Source organism: Nomascus leucogenys, chromosome 21, assembly GCF_006542625.1.
Source record: "Nomascus leucogenys isolate Asia chromosome 21, Asia_NLE_v1, whole genome shotgun sequence".
NCBI lineage: Eukaryota > Metazoa > Chordata > Mammalia > Primates > Hylobatidae > Nomascus > Nomascus leucogenys.
In genome coordinates, this window is record NC_044401.1 from 12,307,334 (window position 1) to 12,331,553 (window position 24,220).

Sequence of the window (24,220 nt, forward strand, 5' to 3'; positions counted from 1 at the left end):
CCTTAACAGCAATGAAATTAAATAGATGTTGCACAGCTGCCTGTGGCATGTTCTTTTTTTTCCTCTGACTTATTTATGATTTATTTATCTTCTTAAGTAGATACTTTACAAAATTGAGCATGCGGTATTATGTTGATCCATCACATCCCTTGGAGAACTGACAAATCCCACCCTGCTCATTGTTAACATAATTTTAATTAAGATGTCTTAAACTCTGTGTTAAGACTTAACTATAATCTCATTTACTTTGTGTGAGGTGTTGTCTATTTCATGATATAGGTAAAAATCTCAGGAAAGAGATTTCCTCCAGCTTCAGAATATGAGACACAGTTAAGCCTAAGTGTCTGAAGAACATTTCTATAAGGAAACCAATTAATGTAAATGAAAGACCTTTATAAGTAAGATCAAATATACAAGTAATGTAATCGAAAAAACAGCTGTGTGTTTTCTTGTCTCATCTTGAAAAAATTCAGACCCTCAACTATATTGTAATAGAAGGCAGCATCCTATAAAATCAGATTTACACAATGTTATTTCAAAGAAAATACTGTAGGCTTTAAATCATTTATCCAAAAATATTTTAAACATTAGAATAAAGAATAAAGATAATACAGCAAAGGAAAAGAAAAGAAATTTTTCATGTTATAGAGATGGCAGAGCTTTGTACAAGTAACATTTTTGGGGAAGGAGGGCATATCTGATCCTAGGAAAAACAGCCCTTCAGAGCTCGAAGCAGAGAACTAAACAATAGAATACAAACATAATTAATTTCATGAGGCTGTATTAATAACACCAACAAGAAAATTTCTCTTCTGTCATTTTCGTTAACCTTGGATACTTTCATCTTGTCTGATTTCATCATAAAAGAAAGTTACCAAAGAAAATGAACACATTTTGTTATAATCACCATGGACCATAACAAAGTGCTTATAGGAAAAGGCATTAAATAGTTCCTCTCATAAGCTTATCTTGTGGTTCCTATTAGCTGTTGTTGATAATAGTCTATGCTGCTTATAAACTGGTCTGAAAAATCTTTAGTCTGAAGTTGGAGACACTTAATATCATGTAGATTCTCCTTATATATCAGCGCATCAGAAGAAAACTTTAAATTTTATGTTAATCAGAAGTAAATAAAACATACACTTTAAGGTCACTTTCAAGATTTTTTTCAAAATGAATCTTTAAAAATATGCATGTTGATTATTTTCTGGGGCAGGAACTTATTTACAGTTTAAGTACAAAAATTTTTTGAAATAGACAAAAGTAGCTTAGAAGTAGTCTTATTTATTTCCCCTTATCCATAAGGCTTTTCTTGCTCTTGATTTAGGTGAAATGGAAAATGGCAATGATAGACAGCTACACAGTTATTTTGTTGCTAGGCTACGTATGTGCCCATTTAACCTGCTTCCTGAGAGAGCACAGTTTCCAGAATGCTATGTAAAAATACTCCTTTGTTTCCTGGGAGGGGATAAAAAAGAGACTTGACATCCTCTCTAGACTACATTTGTTTAGCAGGTTAGAGAGGGCATGAAAGATGAAAGATATATCCACAATGAGCAAACTTCAAAAAACCTGACAGCTCCCTATCTTACATGAGGTAACATTTGGGGACATGGTTGCGTGCGTATCAGTGTGTGTTCAGGGGTCTTCAGAACAAGGAGCAGACAGGAGCTTTTGCCTTCTGCTTGCTTTCTTCATTTTCTTTCTTTCATAACTGCCTGTTCCTCCACCTTCTCACAGTTTTACAAAATACATAGAGGGAGCATTCTGGGTGTCTTTCCCCGAAGGCATAAACAGACACATTCTCTCTCTCTCTCTCTCTCTCTCTCTCTCTCTCTCATCTAAGGTATATTCCCAAAGTGTAAGTCAGCTTTATGTGAGCCTTGTAAAATGGATCTTAACAGGATTCCCAAAGTGATGATATACCTGGCTTATTAATGGTGCACTCCACCCCTCAAATGTCCCCCATCCACTGCCACCCTCTCAGCCTCCCAATCACACACCAGCACATATCCATCCTCTCTCTCCAGGTGCCAGTAACCCTCCTGGCTCCAGCAATCAACACACTAAGGCTCTGCAGCCCCTTTCAGGCAACTGGCCTGGAATTCTGTCAGAAGATGAGATATCCCATCCCCCAGTATTCCAGGTGAACTCCCTTTCCCCATCTTCTTATCTGTTATGCTTTGGGACTACAGGCCCCAGCCCCAAACTCTCCAAAGTTTTCATTGCACAGATGCTGAACAGGAGTTCAGCAACCAGAGGTACCCTAAGCTTCCTCAAAACAGTAGAGGCTCAATGGTTGTTGCTGGTGAATCAAATACTTGACCCATTTGTTGTAGACATTGTTACATCGATGTGTAATATCAATTTTTAAAATATCTGCACAAATATTAGTAGAAATACAAAAATCTCTTTAAAGAAATCAAATGAGTAAACATGACTATGATAATGCAATCATCCTTGAGATTTATGCGATTATCGTTTGTACATGTACCATTTGTTCCCTTTATAAAAAGTGCATAGCTTTACTACTAACATTATGATCTCTCTTCTGCTGGGGACACTGCTTTTCAAGGTCTTTTGTCAAGTTTATAATATGTCCTATGTTTTTGTACAGTTTTAAATAAAGAGCTTGTTTTTCAGGTTTCAGATAAGAGCAGCACTGATGTTTCATTGAAACAAGAAAAAAAGGAAATTCCTCTTTTAAACCAAGGTAAAAAAAAAATCAGCTCATATATATATATATTAGCTATAATGTTTGAGACATTTTCAATATGGCTTGACAGCCTGATATATAGATCAGAAGTTTGTCAGCAACTTGGATTTTAAAAAATTAAGTTTATTGTTCTAGAAGTGAGAGGAGTAGAGAGAGGGTGAGCTGCCAACCTTGTATGTTTTGACAGGGCAGAGAGACACTTTCTGGCTGAGGACAGTGTCCCCAGCACTGCCACACTGCCTGAAATTTCCATACACTTATGCCACTCTCTGTCTTGAATTCTCTTTCTAATTTTGCTTAGGATTGATATCAGGTCAATAATTTTCAAAATCCGTTTTGAAAATTATGATGATGACGGTCCCCGTTTTTTCATCTTTTAGTAACTTTCTGCTTTTCATGATTCTTCTGAGGTCCCTAAAAGTAGTTCAAGAAACACGTTTATTAGTTTCTTCATGCCCAGGGGATGTAATATGTCTCAGGTAAAAGACATGAACTTATTTAGGGCATGAAGTTGCCATCTTATAATGCTCAATCCAGTAATAATTTCGTGGATAGAGAAGCTGAAAACAAACTGGATTCAAAATATTTTATTTTCTTATTGTTCGTTATTATTACTGTAATTCTTTTATTTGCATTCCAATGTTATTATGCCATTATCTTTTAATTTTGATATTATACCATTGGACTCAAGAAGCACATCCATTATTTTCATTGTCTTTGTCTTATTTTGAAATAAGTTTTAAAGATCTTAGTCTTCTTAGTCTCAACTCATTTGGTTTCATCATTCCCAATCCTTTTCTTCATCAATCCATGCCATGGTTTTATGTTCTCTTTTGGTGGCACATTTTTCCTTCCTTCATACTTTGTTGCTTAGGTAACCTAATCAGCTATTCATTCACAACTTTATGTTTGAACCCATTAGTGAGGTCCCTAAGAAATCACACTTTTTCTTTTTCATCTTAATTACAATAATTTGCAATTCCACCATCAGGATTTCTTTTGTAAGGGTGTCTTAATTTTAAAGCCAATCTTTTATAGACAGTTCAAACTACTACTGTGCCTTCAAGTATGGTTCTGTTGGATTTCCAAATTGTACTAGAAAAATTGCTAATACAATTTTATCTAAAATTAATATTTAATTTTAAATACTCATCCTAGGTTTGGCAGGAACAAGTTGTGAAATGTTTTCAAATGACTATTATTTTGAATTAGTTAGCTGTTGGGTTAAAAATTTTCACTTCGCATTGCAAGTCAGTGAGTAAAACCAGTGGTGCCTACCTACAGCATGGTTGGAAAACATCTGTCCATTCATTCTTTTTCCTTAAAAGGGTCAGGCAGATCCTCAGCCATTTACCCACCATCCAGAACTTTGCTTGTGGATGTCCTCTTCTACTTAGCCTTCAATAACCCTAAACTTGTTGGTAAAGGTTTACTTAGTGGAACAAGATATCTGGACAGTTATAATAAAGACTTCTACATGGAAGAAGGACACATTGACTTATTGCTTATACTGTCCCCAAGACACTCTTAAAACAATCCAAGTGGATCATAGAATTTCTGCTTTGCTGTGAGCTGAAAATAAATCACCAAGCTCTGTGAACCTATAATTCTGAGGTCCTCTGAGTGAGAAGGCTAACTAAATGACTCTAGGTCTCTTCCTGCTTTAAAGTTCACTTTCCTACTGGAGACACATTTTTCATTGGGATCTGTCAGAATGTCTTTGAACCTGAACCCCAAATAGGAGAGAGTGGGATATTAGGGGAAGATGGTTGTCTTGTTAGGGGCTGGTGAAAGTGGGGAACCAACAGTTCTGATCATACTCCAGGCTCTGGTAAAAAATGTCCATTTAAAAATTACCAAAAAAAAAGTTACAGTCTCTTGGATAACTATATATAGTACATAAACTTTATTTTAAAACATTATAAACTACCTTAAGAAAATATTATAAATCTCGTTACAACTGGTACAGTTTTATAAATGGATGTTTCAATACAAGTCCATATTATGCAGAGGTAGTTAATGAACCGCTAACATTTCTTTTGGTTCAGTTTATTGTGTGATCATCCAAATGTGATTGTTTGTCTATGTTCTTTTGAAGAAAAACAGGAGCTGTGCAATGATGTTCTAGCAATGAAAAGAAGCTCTTCATTACCTAGCTGGAAAAGGTGAGTGTACTACAATTATACAAATTCCAAGTGAGTGCAATTATACTGCTGAAAAGTAATTATCAATGTTAAAATACAAGAAGAAGGAAAATAATAGCAACAAAAGCAATCAAGAATGAAACCAAATTTTATAACAGAGATGTGAAAGAATTAGCAATACATCTTTCCCCCAGACCTTTTCATTTCTTTCGTGAAGAATTGGAAATAATGAAATGGAGCTGGCTTAACTTCCTACCCACAGCAAGTAACCAATTCAAATTACTTTAATGTAATCAAAGAACTGAAAACGTCACCCATATATAAGGTATGATTATGAAATCATTAACTGATTTTTTTCTCTGTTATCATTATCATTATCTTGTTGTCATACATACATGTAATTATAATCACTGTGTGCTAGAATTTTCTTGACATGAGAATTTTATCACTTTTAAAATGACATCAGCTGAATGTTTTGGATATCCAATAGAATTAAAAGAATGTTTTCAAGGAAGCAAACTCTTATCCTCTGTACAAACCCATCTAAGCTGCTTTCCAGGCGTTCAGACCCAGTTTCTCTGAATCCAAATCCTGTGCTCTTTGCATAGGAGCACATTGAATTAAGAGCAAGAAAAAACAGAGAGGGGCTATTTTCCTGCACTTGCTGACAGGGTAGTGAGTCAATCCAGCACTCAAACCTCATCACTTCACTCTTCTACTCCAAAGCCTTTTCAGCCCCCACTACTTTTAAGGTAAGTCACAAACTCCTTAGCATGGCACAAATCCTCTTCTCTCCTGCCTCTACTTTTGGCCCCCACTTTGCTTCCCAAAGGTTCTGAATTACTAGTAGTTCTGTTTTATCACATCTTCTCATCCCCCCTTTGTCTGTACCACTTCCTTTACTTGAATGCCCTCAGCAACTCATATGCCAGTGTCAGTTACCCTTTCATTTAAGTCTCAGTTCAAGTGTTCCTTTCTTTAGGGTCTTCTTGACTCTCCTCACCAAACTCAGGTGTTCACAGAGTCACTGTTGCAATGATGAGATTATATTGTAATTTGTTCCGTAGTTATTTGTTAAATTCTGTGTTCTGACATGCAATGGTGAGCAGTGATCACAGTCAAGTGAAGTTATCTGTTTGAATCTGTCTTCCCATTGCATACAGGTTCCTAAAGGACAGAGGCCTTCTTGTCTTCTTCATAATTCTAAGCTTTTGAAAGGTCTTCTCTGACAACTCCATCTAAAGTAGCCCATCTCATTTCTGACAAGTCACACTTTTATAATCCTGTTTTATTTTTTTCAAAGCGTGTATTACTGTTTTAAAGTATCTCCTTTACTACCTATTTCTTTTTACCATTTTTTAATTGTAGCTTGCTTATTTTCTCTATTTTTCACTAGATGCCAACGCACTCCATGAGAGTAGGGACTGTCTTGCTTGTCCCTGTGTCTCTGATATCCAGAATGACACTGACTCATACTTGGCACTCAATAATATTTGTTGATTAAATAAGCGACGTAATTTTTTCCCCAGTGCTGTTGCCAGGTCTTCTCATGGCCAATACTTTGACTTAGAATTATTTATGAAAATTGCTTTACAGTTTAAGAATCATCCAGAAACTAAAACACATTTGTGTGTATGCGAGTGTGTGTATGCATGTATATATTATTTCATGTAATATCTTTTGGTCTTTATGAGATTGGTTTTTTTTTGTAATCACTGTTGACTTGTAAATACAATATGAATGTTAGAAACAATACACGAAAAACAATCTTTTTTTGCATTTTAAAAAAAACAAAATCAGTATGTTCCTTTATGTGAATTTCACGAAGAAGCAAAAATAATCCATGGAGATAGAAATCAGAATGGTGATTGCCAAAGTGGGAATGGGGTGAGGATTGACTGGAAAGGGGCTTTAACGACTTTTTGGGCTAGTGAAAATGTCCCATAACTTGATCTGGGTGATGGTTTCTTTCTTTCTTCTTCTTCTTCTTTTTTTTTTTTTTTTTAATACTTTAAGTTCTAGGGTACATGTGCATAACGTGCGGGTTTGTTACATAGGTATACATGTGCCATGTTGGTTTGCTGCACCCATTAACTCGTCGTTTACATTAGGTATTTCTCCTTAAGCTATCCCTCCCCCAGCCCTCCACCATCCCACAGCAGGTCCCCGTGTGTGATGTTCCCCACCGTGTGTCCAAGTGTTCTCACTGTTGAATTCCCACCTATGAGTGAGAACATGCAGTGTTTTTTTTTGCTATTGTGAATAGTGTCGCAATAAACATATGTGTGCATTGTGTCTTTATAGTAGCATGATTTATAATCCTTTGGGTATATACCCAGTAATGGGATCGCTGGGTCAAATGTTATTTCTAGTTCTAGATCCTTAAGGAATTGCCACACTGTCTTCCACAATAGTTGAACTAGTTTACACTCCCACCAACAGTGTAAAAGCATTCCTATTTCTCCACATCCTCTCCAGCATGTTGTTTCCTGACTTTTTAATGATCGCCATTCTGACTGGTGTGAGATGGTATCTCATTGTGGTTTTGATTTGCATTTCTCTGGTGACCAGTGATGATGAGCGTCTTTTCATGTGTCTGTTGGCTGCATAAATTTCTTCTTTTGAGACGTTCATATCCTCCGCCTACTTTTTGATGGGGTTGTTTATTTCTTGTACATTTGTTTGAGTTCTTTGTAGATTCTGGATATTAGCCCTTTGTCAGATGGATAGATTGCAAAAATTTTCTCCCATTCTATAGGTTGCCTGTTCACTCTGATGGTAGTTTCTTTTGCTGTGCAGAAGCTCTTTAGTTTAATTAGATCCCATTTGTCTATTTGGGCTTTTGTTGCCATTGCTTTTGGTGTTTTAGTCATGAAGTCCTTGTCCATGCCTATGTCCTGAATGGTATTGCCTAGGTTTTCTTCTAGGGAAAAACAATCTTAATGGAAGAAACTTATCAAATGCATTACTAATGATGGTGATGATAAAGATGATCATAACAACAAAAATAGGTATTATTTACTGAGCACTTACACTAAACATTGAGCTACATTCTTTGTATATCCTCAGTACAACTCTATGAGGTAGGCCTTATTATTATTCAACAGAACAAAAACAGAGGTTTAGAGAGGAATCTCCTGTGCTCTAGTATAGTACTTTTTACCCTTCAACCTCAATGCCAACATGAATGAATCTTTAACATCCCTTAAATGATTAAAGAAAAAGACTTCTTTAATAAAGTGTCAGCATAAAGGAGTTTATAACTAATGAGCATTCAGACATTGTGTAAGTATTCTTTAACAGGCAATTAAGCATTAGTTTATATAATGTTCTTAATCTTAAAAAAATCAGCAAAGTTAGACAGTATAATTAATGCCAAAGAGCTGTTGACAGTGGAAGCACATTCCGTTTGATATAAACTGTTATCCAATTTTAAAAGATCCTCATCTTATAAACGTGTAAAACTCTCTGGAGCTGTGATCTTAATTTATGAGCATCAGCATGAAAGGATTACAAAAAAAATCTTTTTATTACTTGACAAACAAAACCCTTTATGATCTGACCTCTACCTGCCCTCCCCAGCTCTATTTCCCATGTTGTACTGCCCTCAGACTCTTGTACTTTTTTTTTCCCTATGGTACTGAAAGCTTTAGTCTCAACAACAAACTATACATCCTTACCGTGAGTTATTTTTCATGCTGCAGCCATGTATCTTTTTAAAACCTGCATCAGATCATCTCGTTCCCATGCCTGAAAACTTCCAGTGGTAGTGCCCACTCTGCTTAAAAGAAACTCTAGTTCCCTCCCCATGCCCACGATGCCCTGCAATCCCAACACTGACCTCTCTCATCTCATCTCTTTCCATCTGCTTCCTGCTCACTCCACCCCAGTAGCTCTGAACATTCTTCTTCCTCTTCCAGATCATGACTAAGTATTTCTCTCAACTTACTTTGTTCTTTTTTTGTTTTATTTCTATGCTTTTCTCTCAGGCTAAAATAAACTTTAGTTTAAAAGTCTCTTGTATTCGTAGTTAAGTGATTTTTTTCTGGTAGTATTGTAACCACATCGCAGGTTCACTTGCCCACTGCTTGCAGAGTCTAATTAACAAGAGCTAGGTCTGGTGTAAAGAAAGTGACTTTTTATTCCAAAGCTAGCTTAGGGGAAGAAGCATGGGCTTCCTGCCTTAAGGGTACCGCTTCACCTTTGCAGCAGAAAGTGGATACTTTTAAAGGGGGCCTATCATGAATGGCATCGAAGGGGAGGAGGTGAGCAGGTGGGTGGGTCCCCATGCTAGCTTCGTGCCTTATCTACTGGGCAGTTGAGTTAGCATTTCATGGGCAGAAACAGGTTGTAAAGGTGGCTGAAAACTCTCTAGGTGGGAGAGAGTTTCGTAGTGGGACTTTGGATTGTAAATCAACTGTTGTCTCTGGAGGCAGTCTCCTGGTGGCTGAAAGTTCCACTCTGGAGCTTCTAAGCATAAAGTTACATGAACTTGTCCTCTAGGGAGTTTCTGGTGAAGGGGAGGTAAAAGGTTATAATTGTATTCCTAAAGGACTATGTAGGAAGTGGGGAATGGGGAAATGGAGAAAAGAGAAAATAAAAAATAATAGTAATTCATTTTCTTTTTCCTAGAAAAATGGGGCTACTTGGTTACAGTATGTTTTAATTTGTTGCTTTTTAAGTATATCCATTGTAGATTTTTGCCGTATGGTTACCATGAGGCTTACAAAAAATATTATATAGCTGTTTAACAGGTTTAAAAAGTCTCTTTCAGCAAGTGAGAGACAAGTAGTATATGACTACTGTTAAAAATAAATTATCACCAATTCCATTTAATTGTTACTACCTAAAAACTTTGAAAAAAATATGTGACTGGAATAAATATAAATTCTTCTAATTAAGAATTTGTTTCATGTAACTACAGTGGTGGCAGTTTTCAGCATTACACATTTTCTTGTTCTCATTTGTTGTATATGAACATTTCACTCATTTTTGTATATTAATGTTTCTAAAATTATTAATACCTAACATGATTTCTACTTTGAAATGATAAACCTCAGCTTGCTCAATGTGCCGATGGAAGATGTGAATCTAGGTTCTGGATGCAAAGCCAGAGTTTCTGTGAGTGGCAGTTGTAAAGTTGCTTCTTCGCCAACGTCTTCTCAAAGCACACCTGTCAAGGAAACAGTGAGAAAACTGAAGTCTAAATTAAGGTAAAGATATTTACTCACATATTTCCACATGCTTTGTTTAACTTTCTAAGCAGTGACAACTCCTGTTGTTTTCCCTATTGAGTTTTAATGATACTGAATAAATTCAGTAGAGTGACATTATGACTTGTCTCCCAACTATGCTCATTTAGATATACTATGGGTTAAATATCCCTTATAATAGAACTGGTAACTGCCTGTTGTTACATAGTCTGGCAGTATGGTGGACATTAGTCTTCTCTTGAATGTAATAAATAATTTTTACTGAATTTTCTTTCTTTTTTCCCCAACAAAGACTCTTATGACATTGCATGGCCTTTTTAAAAATCTGGGCTTTTTTTGGTTTGTTTTAGTTTTGGATACTGAACTTATTGAGGGAAATTGAGTTTTACTTGTTTTGTTCTGTGTAGAATGTTAACATTTGTGGACATGGTATTTGAGGAATTTAAATGTCTGGGTCTCATTTCTCAAAGTATGGAGACAAGGAGAGGAAAAAGTTCATAATTCAGGGTTTTTCCAAATAGAGACTGATAATAGATGGGGGACTTAAAATCAAGTCAAAGAAGTCTGTATACAGAATCGTGCTCTAAAATAGGTGCCATATGGGAGGGTGGGAGGTGGGTCCAGTAGCACCACTAAATTAATGTACCTCATTGGTTTTGTTGGGATCCACAGACTTTTGTTGGGTTTTAAGGGTCTTGTGTGGGGTGAGACGCTCAGGCCAGGGAAAACAAACAACATGCCCTACCTGGAATAGTATTTTTCCTTAGGATAGCTACTTGATTTTTTCATCAGTGATTGACATAATCTTCCTGAAGATGAGAGTTCTCAAACAGTAGAAGCAGGTAGGAAGAAAGAGAAAGGTGGAGGAGAACATGTACATAGGGACTGTAGCCTCTCCTAAGGCCCAGGCTGTGGTCCTGTTTGTGAGAGGAGACTGCTAACCCCAGTAGACTTGAACCCAATTCCACAGATGCCGTGGGTGTGGCGAAAGTCTTTGTAGCAGCATCCAGGGTGCAGGGCTATGATTATTACATGGGCATGAAGACCCCACCTGCTGTCTCATGCCTAACACCAGTCCTGCCCTGGGAGGGAGGAAGCACTCTTGGTTACATGTGGATGGACCCACCTTAGACCTTGTAGAGGTATCTGTTTTCACTACTGACACTAGGGATCCAGAGACAAGTTGTTGATGGAGCAATGAATACAGACTGCTACATTCCAGAACATCAAGTTCTGACCACCAAATATCCCTTTCTGTCTGGTTGGCAGTCTTCCACTAGCCTGGAAATGGGACAAAAGCAGGCCAGACCTCAGCATGGTTCAGGCATTATAAGGTTGAAAAAGGCCTTGGCCGGGCGCAGTGGCTCATGCCTGTAATCCCAGCACTTTGGGAGGCCGAGGCGGGCAGATCATGAGGTCAGGAGATCGAGACCATCCTGGCTAACACGGTGAAACCCTCTCTCTACTAAAAATACAAAAAATTAGCCGGTCGGGGTGGCAGGTGCCTGTAGTCCCAGATACTAGGGAGGCTGAGGCAGGAGAATGGCGTGAACCCGGAAGGCGGAGCTTGCAGTGAGCTGAGATCGCGCCACTGCACTCCAGGCTGGGTGACAGAGCAAGACTCCGTCTCAAAAAAAAAGGCCACTTATCCAATGATCTAGATAGATGTCAGTATTACACTGCTGCAGCTTACAGTATAATCCCTAAAGAATGGGATTCTCTAACTAGTTTCCTACCCTCTGCCTGTATTTTTCTAGAAGTGGTATTTAAGGTCCTCAGCTTTGAAGTTGGATTGCTGTGAATTTGAACCCTGATATGTTAGTGGTCCTAAAATTCAGGCCTATTGGTTGGTCACTAAAGCATAGTAGTATACAGTAAGTTTTATATGCATGTGCCTGTATATATTTGAATAAATGTGAATATCATTAAAAATGTATAGATATGACCACATATTCAATTATTTGGACATGGCTACAAGTGAATCAGGCCTTCTTAATAATAGTAGCTATCACACGAGGCACCGTGGCTCATGCCTATTATCCCAGTACTTTGGGAGGCCAACGTGGGAGGATTGCTTGAAACAAGGAGTTCGAGACCAGCCTGGGCAACATAGCAAGACCCCGTCTCCATAAAAATAATAGTAACAATAATAACTATAACAGTAATAGCTATCAGGTTTGAACCTTTATTATATTTCAGGCATCCACCCACTTACTTTTTATAAATTAATTTCTATTCTCACAAATTCATGAGATTTGTGTTATTTTTAAATATTGTGTGTGGATGAGGAGACTGAAACTTAGAGAAACTAAACATTACATGTCTCATGGACAATTACACAAATAAGAAGGATGGGGCTGGGGTTTAAGGCAAGGCTTTTTGATTTGGAATCCCATGATCTTAATCATATATAGTATATACCCTCTCTTCACACTAGGAGACCTAGAGAGACCTGTCTGAGTGTGTTGCAGCAGAGTTTGGATGCATAGCTACTTAAATTTCTTTTTCAGATAGATCAACTTTCTTTTTCAGATTCATTATTTTTCTGATTTTTTTTCTTGGCTAATTTTTGTTATTTGTCTGAGTGTAACATTTCTATTAATTTTAGTGAGTTACATGTGATCAAAAAGGGGATAATCTGATTGAGTGTACTAAGACTTTAAATTGCATCCACTTCTATCATTAGGCATCACTAGAAAATTAAAATTTCCCAGAAACTCTCTCTCTAATGAACAGGCAGACTCTTTATTGCTTAGAATCATCATACTGTTATCAACTGAGCACTCTGAAAGCTGAATGTGTTAATATATCAGGTCTATTCTGTACCAGCTTAAATTTTGTGTGGTGATTATTTTATTAAAAATATTCTATGATAAAAAAATTTGGACAGAACACAGCATTTAACTAAAACAAAATGAGCTCCTTGTCATACCAGTTTTCTCTTTTGCCTTCAGCAACATGTAGTATGTTTTCTCAAATTTCACCAGTGAAAACAGATTTCTTGTTTTCTTTGTTAGGTATTTTGTTGTTTTTCTTGTTGTTGTTTTTGTAGTATTATTTGCTATTTTATATCTGGTCCACATGTAATTTCTTGAATTTACTAGACTTTAAGTTTTTCTTTTTTTTTTTTTTTTTTTTTGAGACAGAGTCTCGCTCTGTCACCCAGGCTGGAGTGCAGTGGCGCAATCTCGGCTCACTGCAAGCTCCACCTCCCGGGTTCACGCCATTCTCCTGCCTCAGCCTCTCTGAGTAGCTGGGACTACAGGCGCCCGCCACCGCGCCCGGCTAATTTTTTGTATTTTTTAGTAGAGACGGGGTTTCACCGTGGTCTCGATCTCCTGACCTCGTGATCCGCCCGCCTCGGCCTCCCAAAGTGCTGGGATTACAAGCGTGAGCCACCGCGCCCGGCCAGACTTTAAGTTTTTCAAGGCATGAAGATTGTGGCTAGCTGTGTACAATGTAAAGGGTATAAAGTATAAAGAAATACTCAGAATTGTTTACCATATTTACCTTTCTTGTCACATGATAAAAAAGAGTAGTAGTTAGAGACCTTTGAAGTGTAAAGGGTGTTCCCTCCATTTGGATCACTTTGGACGTGACATCATCGTTATCCGTTTCCACAGTGCCAAGGTAGTGTCTGGCCATCTCTGTGTAATTAATGCTAACAATTAATTAAAAATATAGATTTTAGTGTACATACTCATTACCTAATTATGCTCAGTCAGGCATTTTCCTGTCTTATATTACTTCTTGCTTTTTGTGTATTAGTTTGTTGACTTCCCAAATAAAGTAACATCTTTGAAAACAGATTGAATTGTCCACAGTATGTCTAACATATATCGGCATATATTTAAATAATACTTTTAATTTAATTGAAAGGGATTCATGTAAAAAGCAGTAAACAGTATTACTGGATGTTAAAATACTTTTAAATATTGGAGTGCAACTGAGTTGTGTTAAGTTAGTGGTACATAAGCTGAACTGGTTCCAGACTATTAAATTTTATCAGATGATCCTAAACATTGGAGTAGTATTACATTTCAAATCTCTTTCAATAATAATAATAGCAATAATATTAGTAATAATATGTATTTGTTATGCACTTACTATGTGCTAGGCACAGTCCTAAGGGCTTTACATATGATAGCTCAGTCATCTTACAACAATCCTATAAATAGATATTTTTATTATCATAATTTTGCAGATGAGAAAACTGAGACATGTAGAGGTTAAGTAATTTGCCTAGCATTATATAACACTTAAGTGATAGAGCTTGGATTTGAATCCTGGCAATCTGACCCCACAGTCCTTGCTCTTAACTGTTGAACTGTAATGCCTTGTTTTGGTTTATTGTTGTGTATATAAACTTGATAAGGCAGACTCCATTTATTTCATCTCTATAAAAATATAAACATGCTTTTTGTTATCTTAGATTTTTAAAATACCAAAAATAAGTTTTAAAAAGAAAGTCACTTTTTAACATTTCTGCCAGTTAAAGGAAAAGGCCATGAAAATACATATACTAGCAGTTGAGGTCTGCCAAAAAACATTATTAGACCTGTGCCATTTCCATTTCATACTAGTCTTTTACTGAGTTGAGGAAGACAGTTTTGGTCAACCTCCAGTAGGAGGCTTGCTCTTCTCCTTAGCTAGGACTAAGCTAATTAACTAGGTTATTGTTTAAAAAGAACAGCTGGATGACCAGGTAACTCTATGGACTCCTGCCCATGTCTACCACGTTAAAAAGAGTAGAGTTGTATCAACATGAGTCAAAGATTTTTCTTAGTAAAAATTATTTTGTTGAGAAAGGAATATGACTATGGAGTGAAATGGAAATGGCCCTTAGCTGGAACTTTTCAAAGCTTGGCCATCATTTATAGAGATGGTGTTGATTTAGTGGTTCAGCTCACTTAATTGAACTCTATAAAAACTTCGAATTCAAACTTGCAGATATGGATGTGGGTCCCACAGAAATTCAGCTGAGATGGGCATCATAGCCAAGATTCTGGATGAAAGTAACAACTTTGGAAGAGATCTTTAGGATATTTATTTCTTGAATTCTTGAGAAGAAAGACAATGTTAAACAAAGACAAATTTCTGATTTTATTATCAGCTCTGGGGATAAAATTCTGAGTAAATGCTTCAAGGGAAGGACTATTCCTGTTCCTAAGTGGGACAAAAGTCCCATTGAAATGGCAGCACTTGGGTCAAGAGTTGCCCCAAATGCATCTACTTGATGCAGTGGATACTAGTAAATGAATCCTGGTTTATTCCTATAATTTTGTGCTTTGTGTCTCCTGGCCCACCTTGAAATGTACTTCATGGATTCCTGGCTCACTGTGTCTGTTCTAGAGGAAATCTCAAGTTTGAGGATAGAGAGAGGTTTGATAAGATGTACTCTCGAGAACAAAGAAAGTATTGCTGGAGAATATCATTAAAGAAAGGGACTCAAGACAATAAAACTGAAGTAATTTTTGAAGAGTTCTTAAGCATCTACAATCAGACCCTATGTGTGTGATTTTTGGTATCCTATAGGTTTTTACAGAATCTAATTGTTTTCCTGAATTAATTTTACAGGAAAAGGGAAAGGCCTGTGTGTTTGTGTTTAGAGACTGCAAGTTGCTGGGTAATTGGTCTTCCTCTCTAGTCAGTCTTACAGACCAGAATCTCCAAGGGAGAAGCTATTTAGGAGCAATCCGATGTAGAAGAGAGTAAAAGGCTCAATACCAGGGAGTCCAGGAGGGAGACAGACATTGAAGGAGGGTACAGGGAACTTGTTTGGGCCTGGTGGTGAGGGTGTCTTTAATAGCCAGGAAATCAGAGAAAATAGGGATAATTCCTCAATCAAAGACTTTCCATAATGATTACATGAAATTATGTGTAGAAAATTATAGCAGTGCTTGGCCCAATTCTAGTACTTTATAAAGAATAGTTGGGTTGGCTGGGTGCGATGGCTGACAACTGTAATCCCAGAACTTTGGGAGGCCAAGGTGTGGGGATCACTTAAGCTCAGGAGTTTGAGACCAGCCTGGGCAACATGGCGAAACCCTGTCTCTAAAAAAAAAAAATACAAAAATGTGCTGGGTGTGGCCTTGTGCGCCTGTAATCCCAGCTACTCAGGCGGCTGAGTTGGGAGGATTGCTTGAGCCCAGGAGGTGAAGGATGCAGTGAGCTGAGATCGCGCACCACTGCATTCCAGCCTCAGCAACAGAGTGAGACTCAGTCTCAAAAACAAAACAAAACAAACAAAAAACCCAACAAACAAACAAACCAACAAACAAAAAGCCAAGAAAAAAATACTTGAATCTGACCAACTTTTTGGTCAGATATTTTCCCAAAGAAAATTACAAAATTCTCTGGTGTATGGTGCAGGTGGCCTGGAATACTTCCTTCATATGCCCCCATCTGCTACACCTGGCTAACTCCCACTCTTCCTTTATGGCTACTGAAATATGAGTTAGAGCCCCTTCTTCTGGTCTCCATGATGCACCTTTCTCATTGTCCTCCAAGCATTTATCACATGGTATTGGAATAACTTGCTTTCTTGTCTTTATTTCCCCACCAGGCCAAATCAGTTCAGTAAGATTGTATTGGGTTCCTAGCATGGGGGCATGATGCCAGGCTCTGTGGGGCACTGAAGGTCAAAGGTGTTGTTTTAGTAGGGGTTTAAAGAATGTCTGTGGAATTAATGAGTTGAGAAAAGGCAAAATGGCAAAAGGTGCTGTGATTTCAGTAAACATGAAACCATGTTTAAAGATATCTATTATGTGTCTATTTTTAGAAATAATAGTACATGTGTAAGACAGTATTCAGACTCTAGAGATGTTTGCTATAGATTTTGAAATATAGATGCCACAGATTGAAAGTAATCGAGAACTAATCCAGAACTTTTTCTCACTCCAACCTTCCCCTTGGGTTTCTCCCCTTCCCTAGTAAATGCTGCCATCTAATATTTATTTGTCTAAGAGCGTAGTCTTAGGGGATTTCTGATTTGCTCTAAATTTAAAGACAAAAGAATTTATACCCACAATGGAAAGAACCAATGCTCTGAAAAGGTTTCAAGCCTGTGGTGGGGAAAGGGAGCCTGAATTTGAGGAGAAGCAAGGTTTAGTTTATGTAAAAGATCTCTCACCCCTCCTGCTCCAACAAAACGGCCATAATGTTGACCCAGGTTGCCTTTCCCAGGAACTCCTGTTGCAACTTTTCTTTCTATGCCACATGATTTCTTCTCATCTCATATGCCTGGAAGCTGCCTCCCCCTTTTTTTAATCCCATTCCTACCCCATTTATCTTCTTACTAGCCAGGCAAATAACTCTAAGGAGTGTTGTATGTCATATTTAATGTTTGGGTAATGCCAAGAATTTTCAGCTTTTTGGTTTGAATCTCCTTGAAATTATAAATGTGTATTAATACAAATAATATACTTAAAGTATGAGGAAGGTAAATTGTATAAGAAAGAGCTGTTTTCTCTTTGGTATACCATATTATTTTACAACTGGAAAAAGTTTGCAAATCCCTTAGATAATATACATGAGGCTCATGGAATACGTCAGCATTAGAATACTATACACTTTTAAGATGTGGTGGCTATAAATTTCTAGATCTCATATTCTCCCAGGAATGAAATATGTGTCATATAGGTGATTAATCCTAGAAAAGCTGTCACAGTAGAAGGATGGGTGCTACTGTCTTTTGACAAAATGAAGCACCTGTCAGAACAATGGCCACCACTGTTTAGAAAGAGCAGGCTCCACGTATGATTTCTAAGAGTAGTCTTGGAGTCCCTTATGCAAAAATTACTCTGGAGACTTGAACTCTTTGGTTTTTCTCAGGAAAAAAGTCAGTAAGTCTGTAGTCAGCCTAGTTTCTTCCAGGAAATTTGCAATGCTGAGTTCTCTGCAGAAGAGAACACTCAACTAGGTACAGGCCTTTCCTGGACTGGTTGTTTATGGATTGCGAGGCATTGTGAGGTTGGCTGGTTTCTTTTCTTTTCTTTTTTTCCTCCCTGTCCCCTTCCCTCCCTCCCTCCCTCCCTCCCTCCCTTCCTTCCTTCCTCTTTCAGTAACCTTTTTATTTTGAGATAAATGTATGTTCACATTAAGTTGTAAGAAATAATGCCGAGAGATCCCCTGTACCCTTCACCTAGCTTCTTGCAAAACTCTAGAACACAATCACAATCAGGATATTGACATTGATGCAATCAAGATACAGACCAGTTCCTTTGCCAGAATGGTCCCTCCTATTGCCTTTTTATAGCCACACCCACCTTCCTCTCCCCAGTCTATGCTTTTCTTTGATGTCAATGATAAAAACAAAATGTTTGGGGGGAACTAATGTCCATCTTTGCCAGGATATTTAATACCCAGGAGACAAACCCAGTTCTGACAGATGAGTGCTACCTCTGTTGTCCTAGTATATTCCCATATCTGCTGTGCTTGTATTCCTAGGGAGATTCTTCTGTATTTTTTTCCTGAGTATCAGCTACCATCAGAATTGGAAGAACCTGCATTAAGTTGTGAGGTAAGCTGGTTTTTTTTGGAACTGTGAGGGAATGACAGAATAGCCTGAATCTGTGAAGAAAAATGTAAAGTGTTTCCAATAAGAGGACCTGGAGTGGCTTAAGTGAATAAAGATAAGCATCTTTACACCAAATGATGATTCATAATTAAAGCTATATTTGAAATCATTGTGGCTGTGAGTTAAATAAGGTGGAAAAGATCTTACAGACAGATAGTTGCAGAGATGAAAAGAAACAGGACATAGTCCCTGACTTCCCTCTCCCCCACCAAAAACAGAGTTTCTGTTCCTTAGATACATCTCCTCAGCTGCTTATTACGAGGAGCTGAGCTGAGGATTGGGTAGGTCAGGCACATTAGGTATCCAAAGCACTAATCTTACCGAAATCACCAAGATATCACTGAGATAGATGAAGAAAATTGTGTTTACCAAATCTCTCAGGAACAGTACCAGATGTGATTGGAAAGAAAACTTTGAACAGCTACTTGGGGTGCAAAGAGTAAGCCTCGCATCTATTGGCTATGCTTAAGTAACAACGAGTAGTCTACAAAGGGCTCCCGCAGGGCTGTGGTGAAGTTGAGTGAGCAGCCTGACAAGCTGCTCAGCAGAAGTGGAGGGAAGAGCTGCCTAGTGCAGGAGGGTGGGAGGCCTTTTCTCCACCTCCAGGCTCAGTGTTGCCTGTGGAGATGATGGATATACTTGGTATTGGTGAAAATAGCACAAATTATGAATGCAACAGAGGGACTATATGAGTCTGATCCTGGGCACCATCCCTAATTTTCTAGTCTGTAATAATTGTTTTTGCCTCTTTGCCCTCTACTCTCACCTCATCCTCTCCCGTGGGTCTTCTGATTCCACAGCTGAACTATGACTGTTCTTGTCAGGGCCACCAGTGACCTCTTGATAAGTGTAGTGTCACTCTTACCTGACCTGTCAGAGGCCTTCAACCCAGGTGACCACTTTCACCTTCTTGAAGCACCTTCTTTGTGTAGCTCCTGTGACTGCACACTGCCCATTTTATTTATGTATTTTTATTTATTTTTATTTTTGTTTTTTTTTTGCTTTCCTCCCTCCCATCTTCTTCGTGGCAGCTCCCGTTGTATGTGGTTTCTCAATGTTGGCATGTCTCAAGGCTCGTTCCTGGGCCACTTCCTTTTCTCTATTAAATGCTGTTTCTAGGTAACCTCATCTAATCTCTAACTTTAAAATATTAATACTACCCCCCACATGCCAGTGACTTCCCCATCTGTTTCTCTGGCACTCCCTTCCAAGAAACCCAGACTCCAGCTGCCCTCTTGACATCTCCCTTTGAATATTTATTATTTTATCACTTAATTTTCCTTCACCTTGAGTTTTGTATCTGCACAATTTTTTAACTGTGCTGTATTCGTTTATGTAAGCTGACTTAATCCTTTTTTGGAAGGAAGCAAAGTATAATTTAGTTAATTAATTTAATTAGACCCAGACTTAAAAGGCCACAGTACCAATGTTGGCCAGTTCTAGGCTTTGATGCTTTTTATACTCAATGCTTGCGTGATATAACTCTGCTGTAGACAGCACATTCTCTAAAAGCTAATATCCTGTTCTATTATCATTTATGAAAACAGCTGGAGCAGTGCCCAGAGCAGATAAACAAAAAGCTGAAAATGTGTTTCAACCAGGTAAGCTTCCTTTCACTATCACCATTTATATGATCCTGTGTTCGAAAGGATAAATAATGTACATTTCCAAATGTTAGGTTTGAAAGGAAATCAAATTTGCATTCACTGATTGAGACTTAGATTAATGTATAGCATATCAGATGTCATAAAGCAACATACTTTTGAATTTTAAAATACATTTCTATAACATAAAGCTATGAAACACTTAGAGTAGGACTGTGTCTTGAATAGGAAACAGGGCATTCTGAGCTTTTAAGAAATATTTTCACCGAATCCTCAAAATGCTCGACTGAAGCAGAAATTTTAAAGTTTTAAATTATTTCAAACAATTTGATATCTAGTGAGTTTTTTAAGTACCTTATCAATAGTTTTTTAAGTTAGTGATTTTTCCATCCTAAAAGTAGACATAAAAGTAATTAATGCTAATATAAGAAGTAAAAGCAATTTTTAAAAATCCATCCATAGCCTCAAGCCATTCCAAGATCACTGATATTAGTATTTTTGTGTATTTCCTTACAACCTTTCTCTTTCTCTGGATAGATTTTTTTAACAGTTATCAAATAATGCTGTGTATCTAGTCCTTAAGGATTTCCTGGGGGAGAAAGGGTCCAGAGTGCCCTTCAGTTCTACTACAGAAATATCTCAAAAAATCACATGCCCTCAAATCCCTTATTTTACACTTAAAAAAAAAACCCTGGTACTCCAAGATGTGAACTTGGCCAAGCTGATGTAGGGGATGAATGTTGGAGCCAGGATGGCCATGAAGGTTCCCAGATTCATCGCACAGACCAGAGTAGCCAAGAACTTTGACACCAGGATCAGTACTGAAATGTTGGATCTTTGTTGACACTTTACCTGTGCTTTGTCACCTAATCACCAGCTCCATCATTAGTGCATCCATTAGCATCTTCTTCTGTATGCTTATGTTTAAGCCATCTTTGGAAAGTTCTCATAACATGAAAATCTATAAAGATTAAGAGGCGACTGGCCCTTCCTGGAGTTGTGCAAAGAATGGCTCTAAGCAGAGACACTGCCTCATAGTTTTTATAGGTAATGGAGAACATTTGCATTTGATCTTAGCCAAAAGTCCAAGAAGCAATTATAATGGAAGACATCTGAATATTCTTGTTTTATAAGTGAAAAAGAATGGTGAAGTAAATTCCCAAAAGACATACGACTAGGCAAACTTGACAGGTAGAACCTAAACCATATTCCTTCTTACAAAGACTGTATCACACGGTATTTAAAGTTCAGACTGGGCCCAAATTTAACAACCCTTGTTGATAGGTTTGCCTTTGGTGTTTCTATCAACTGGACGGCGATAAACAACTGGAAATGAAAGGGGAGGTTTAGTTATTGGTCTCCCATTACTGTTCAACTGAAAAGTGAATTTATTTTCTGAATAACATTTTGCTGTAAAAGCAGTAACTGAGCATTTTCAGTTTGAAGAGTTACATGTCAACATTTCCTAACAAGAATAAAAGACAAAGTTTACTTTCAATATATTTTGATGCTGTTCTACCACTAATATTATTTTCATCAATAATGTAAAACTGGGATTGATTGTTTGAGAGCCACTAGAGCCAGGCACTGAACTAGGTCTTTTCTATATTAACTCATTTATCCTCACAACTTTGGTAGGTAGGTACCACTATCTCTTTTAGTAATGAGGAAATAGAGATTCAGAAAGATAATGCCCCAGTGTCATGGAACCCTGATTTTTCCCACTCCAAAGTTCTTTTCATTCTACGTTTTTTTTCAACTTTTTTTGCCCACCCCCTCTATTTTTGTGTTGCTTGTTTTTGTCTTGAAATAGGATCTTGCTACATTGCCCACGCTGGTCTTGAATTCATGGATCCAGCGATCCTCCTGGCTTAGCCTCAAAGTGGCTAGGATTACAGGCTTGTACCACCACACCTGGCTATTTCATCTTATTCTCATCCAGACTTTAATACTTCATCTTTGTGATAGAGGTCACATGTATTACTTGCAATAAGTATATTACAACTTCTCAGCCTGTTGGTGTAGAAGAATTATTTTTAACTTACTAGAGACCTGACATTACATCATGAGACATATACGGAGGAGATGCTGACAGTAATATATTTCTGTGGGGTGTGTGTGGTAGATGGGTTGGCGTATTGGCCCACCAGGAATTCATTGTCCCAACTGAAAGTTTGTGGCAGTCAGCTTGAGGAGCTTATCAGTAAGGCTCCTGGATCTTCCTGTAGCTCTCTATTTACTGGTTAGGGGACTCTGATTTGAATACACTGTAAAACTTAGAAATTTGCTAAGAATTATGCTGTCATACAGCTGTTTATCCAAGCTGATATATACCCTTTTATATCTGTTTCTAAATATTTTTTCCAATGTCTACACCATTAGTAATGGAGCCAGAGTGAGTAAGATATGTGTTTATTCAGGGTGAACAGAGTTAGCATAGATGATGAGCAGTATCCCCTTAACAGGCAGGGCAAGTCAGATTAAAAAAATCAAAGCAAGATAAACAGTCAGGAGACCAGCAGTTCGTGTTGAAATGAGATCTTGTAAGCAAAACACAGAACAACTTGATTTAAGGTGTGTACATTTAATAAAGAGAGCCACATCAAAGCACAGGAGAAACTTACATAAGTCACCGGCTTCTTTGGTCACAACAGTGGTTTTCATAACTACTATTGTAGTAGTAGGTGATTCATAATGGCATTGGTGGTCCTGCATCACCTGACTCAAACCATCATCTTTTATTCTTTCCTCACAGGCCATCTGTTCCATCTAAAATGAGTGCCCCAGAGTTATTCCAACTTACTTAACACTGGTCTGCCTCTGAGCCTTTCCCCTCCTGATATTCCCCCAAATACTCCTATCGACTCTCCCAATACACAGTGGGCCTCTTGAAATCCTTCCCCATTGAGCGTGGTCAATATTATCTTTGATGTGAAGACTCTCAGTTTCTCCATGTGAAATTAATCTTGACCTCTCTGTGTTCTGGGAGAACCTTAAAACTTTGTTTTAGCATTAATTAACATTTCTACCTTTTAATAGTTGATTATATTTCGTTTTCTCCTCAGTTAGATGATAGAATCCTTGAAGTTAATAATCCTGTCATCAAACTCTGTATTCTAGCAGCATTCAACCAGTGCCTTTGAATGCATCTGGATCTTAACAGTTATGTGTTGAATCAAAGTTGATTGTTTCTGCTTTAGTGCCTGCCAACATAAACACTTAAATGAATATTCCTGTTTGTATGGTACAAAATCTATAGATGTTGTAGGCCTTCCTTACTTTGCACAAACTCATTGGGATTTTGGAGCTGCAAAACTGCTAGAGCTCCTACTCCTTGAGTTCAAGGCAGAAAATTAAAATCTCAGTTAAATACCCTTTCTTTGAAATCCTAATTCCATTCTGAATTAATGTAGTTCGGAAAGACTTTGGTTTTTGATCTGCAGATACTCTACAAGAGTGGGTTTAACCAGCAGAACTAAGCCTCTCATCTTGTTACAATTATTTTCTCACCTTAATTAAAATGTTAACACAAAAAAAAGCTAATACAACTAGATGTCCTTTTACACTGAGCTTGAACAGTTGTCAAAATTGTTACCTTTCATAGAAACTTCTTGGAGGGGTTAGCAGAACCTCCTGGAGAGAAAGGCAGGAGAATAAACCAAAAAGCTGGCCTGTAGTATTTGACAAAAACGTAGTTTACTGGTTACTAAAAGGTAAACTTTCAGAGACTGAATGTGACTTTGTAGTGTACTATATAAACGTTCTTGGTCTCATCTCATATTAATAGTGTCGAGGCTTTTCGTTTTTGCTTTTTTCTTTTAATTTCAAAATAATTATAGATTCATAGGAAGTTGCAAAAATAGTACAGAGAGGTCCTGTGTACTCATCACCCGGTTTCCTCCAGTGCATAATTATGCATAACTATGGTACAATATCAAAACCAGGAAATTGGTAAAATGTGTGTG

General features: G+C 37.6%; 1 protein-coding gene across 1 annotated transcript in view; it reads left to right on the forward strand.

The window, feature by feature from the left end:
• The window catches only part of MORC1 (MORC family CW-type zinc finger 1), a 172,717-nt gene that overhangs the window by 141,774 nt on the left and 6,723 nt on the right, over positions 1–24,220 (forward strand). Inside the window, exons 22-26 of the mRNA XM_003261783.3 lie at positions 2,644–2,713; positions 4,815–4,881; positions 9,921–10,073; positions 18,522–18,594; positions 20,199–20,252. Of these exons, the coding sequence (XP_003261831.2) occupies positions 2,644–2,713; positions 4,815–4,881; positions 9,921–10,073; positions 18,522–18,594; positions 20,199–20,252 (417 nt within the window). The remainder of the gene's footprint in view (positions 1–2,643; positions 2,714–4,814; positions 4,882–9,920; positions 10,074–18,521; positions 18,595–20,198; positions 20,253–24,220) is intronic.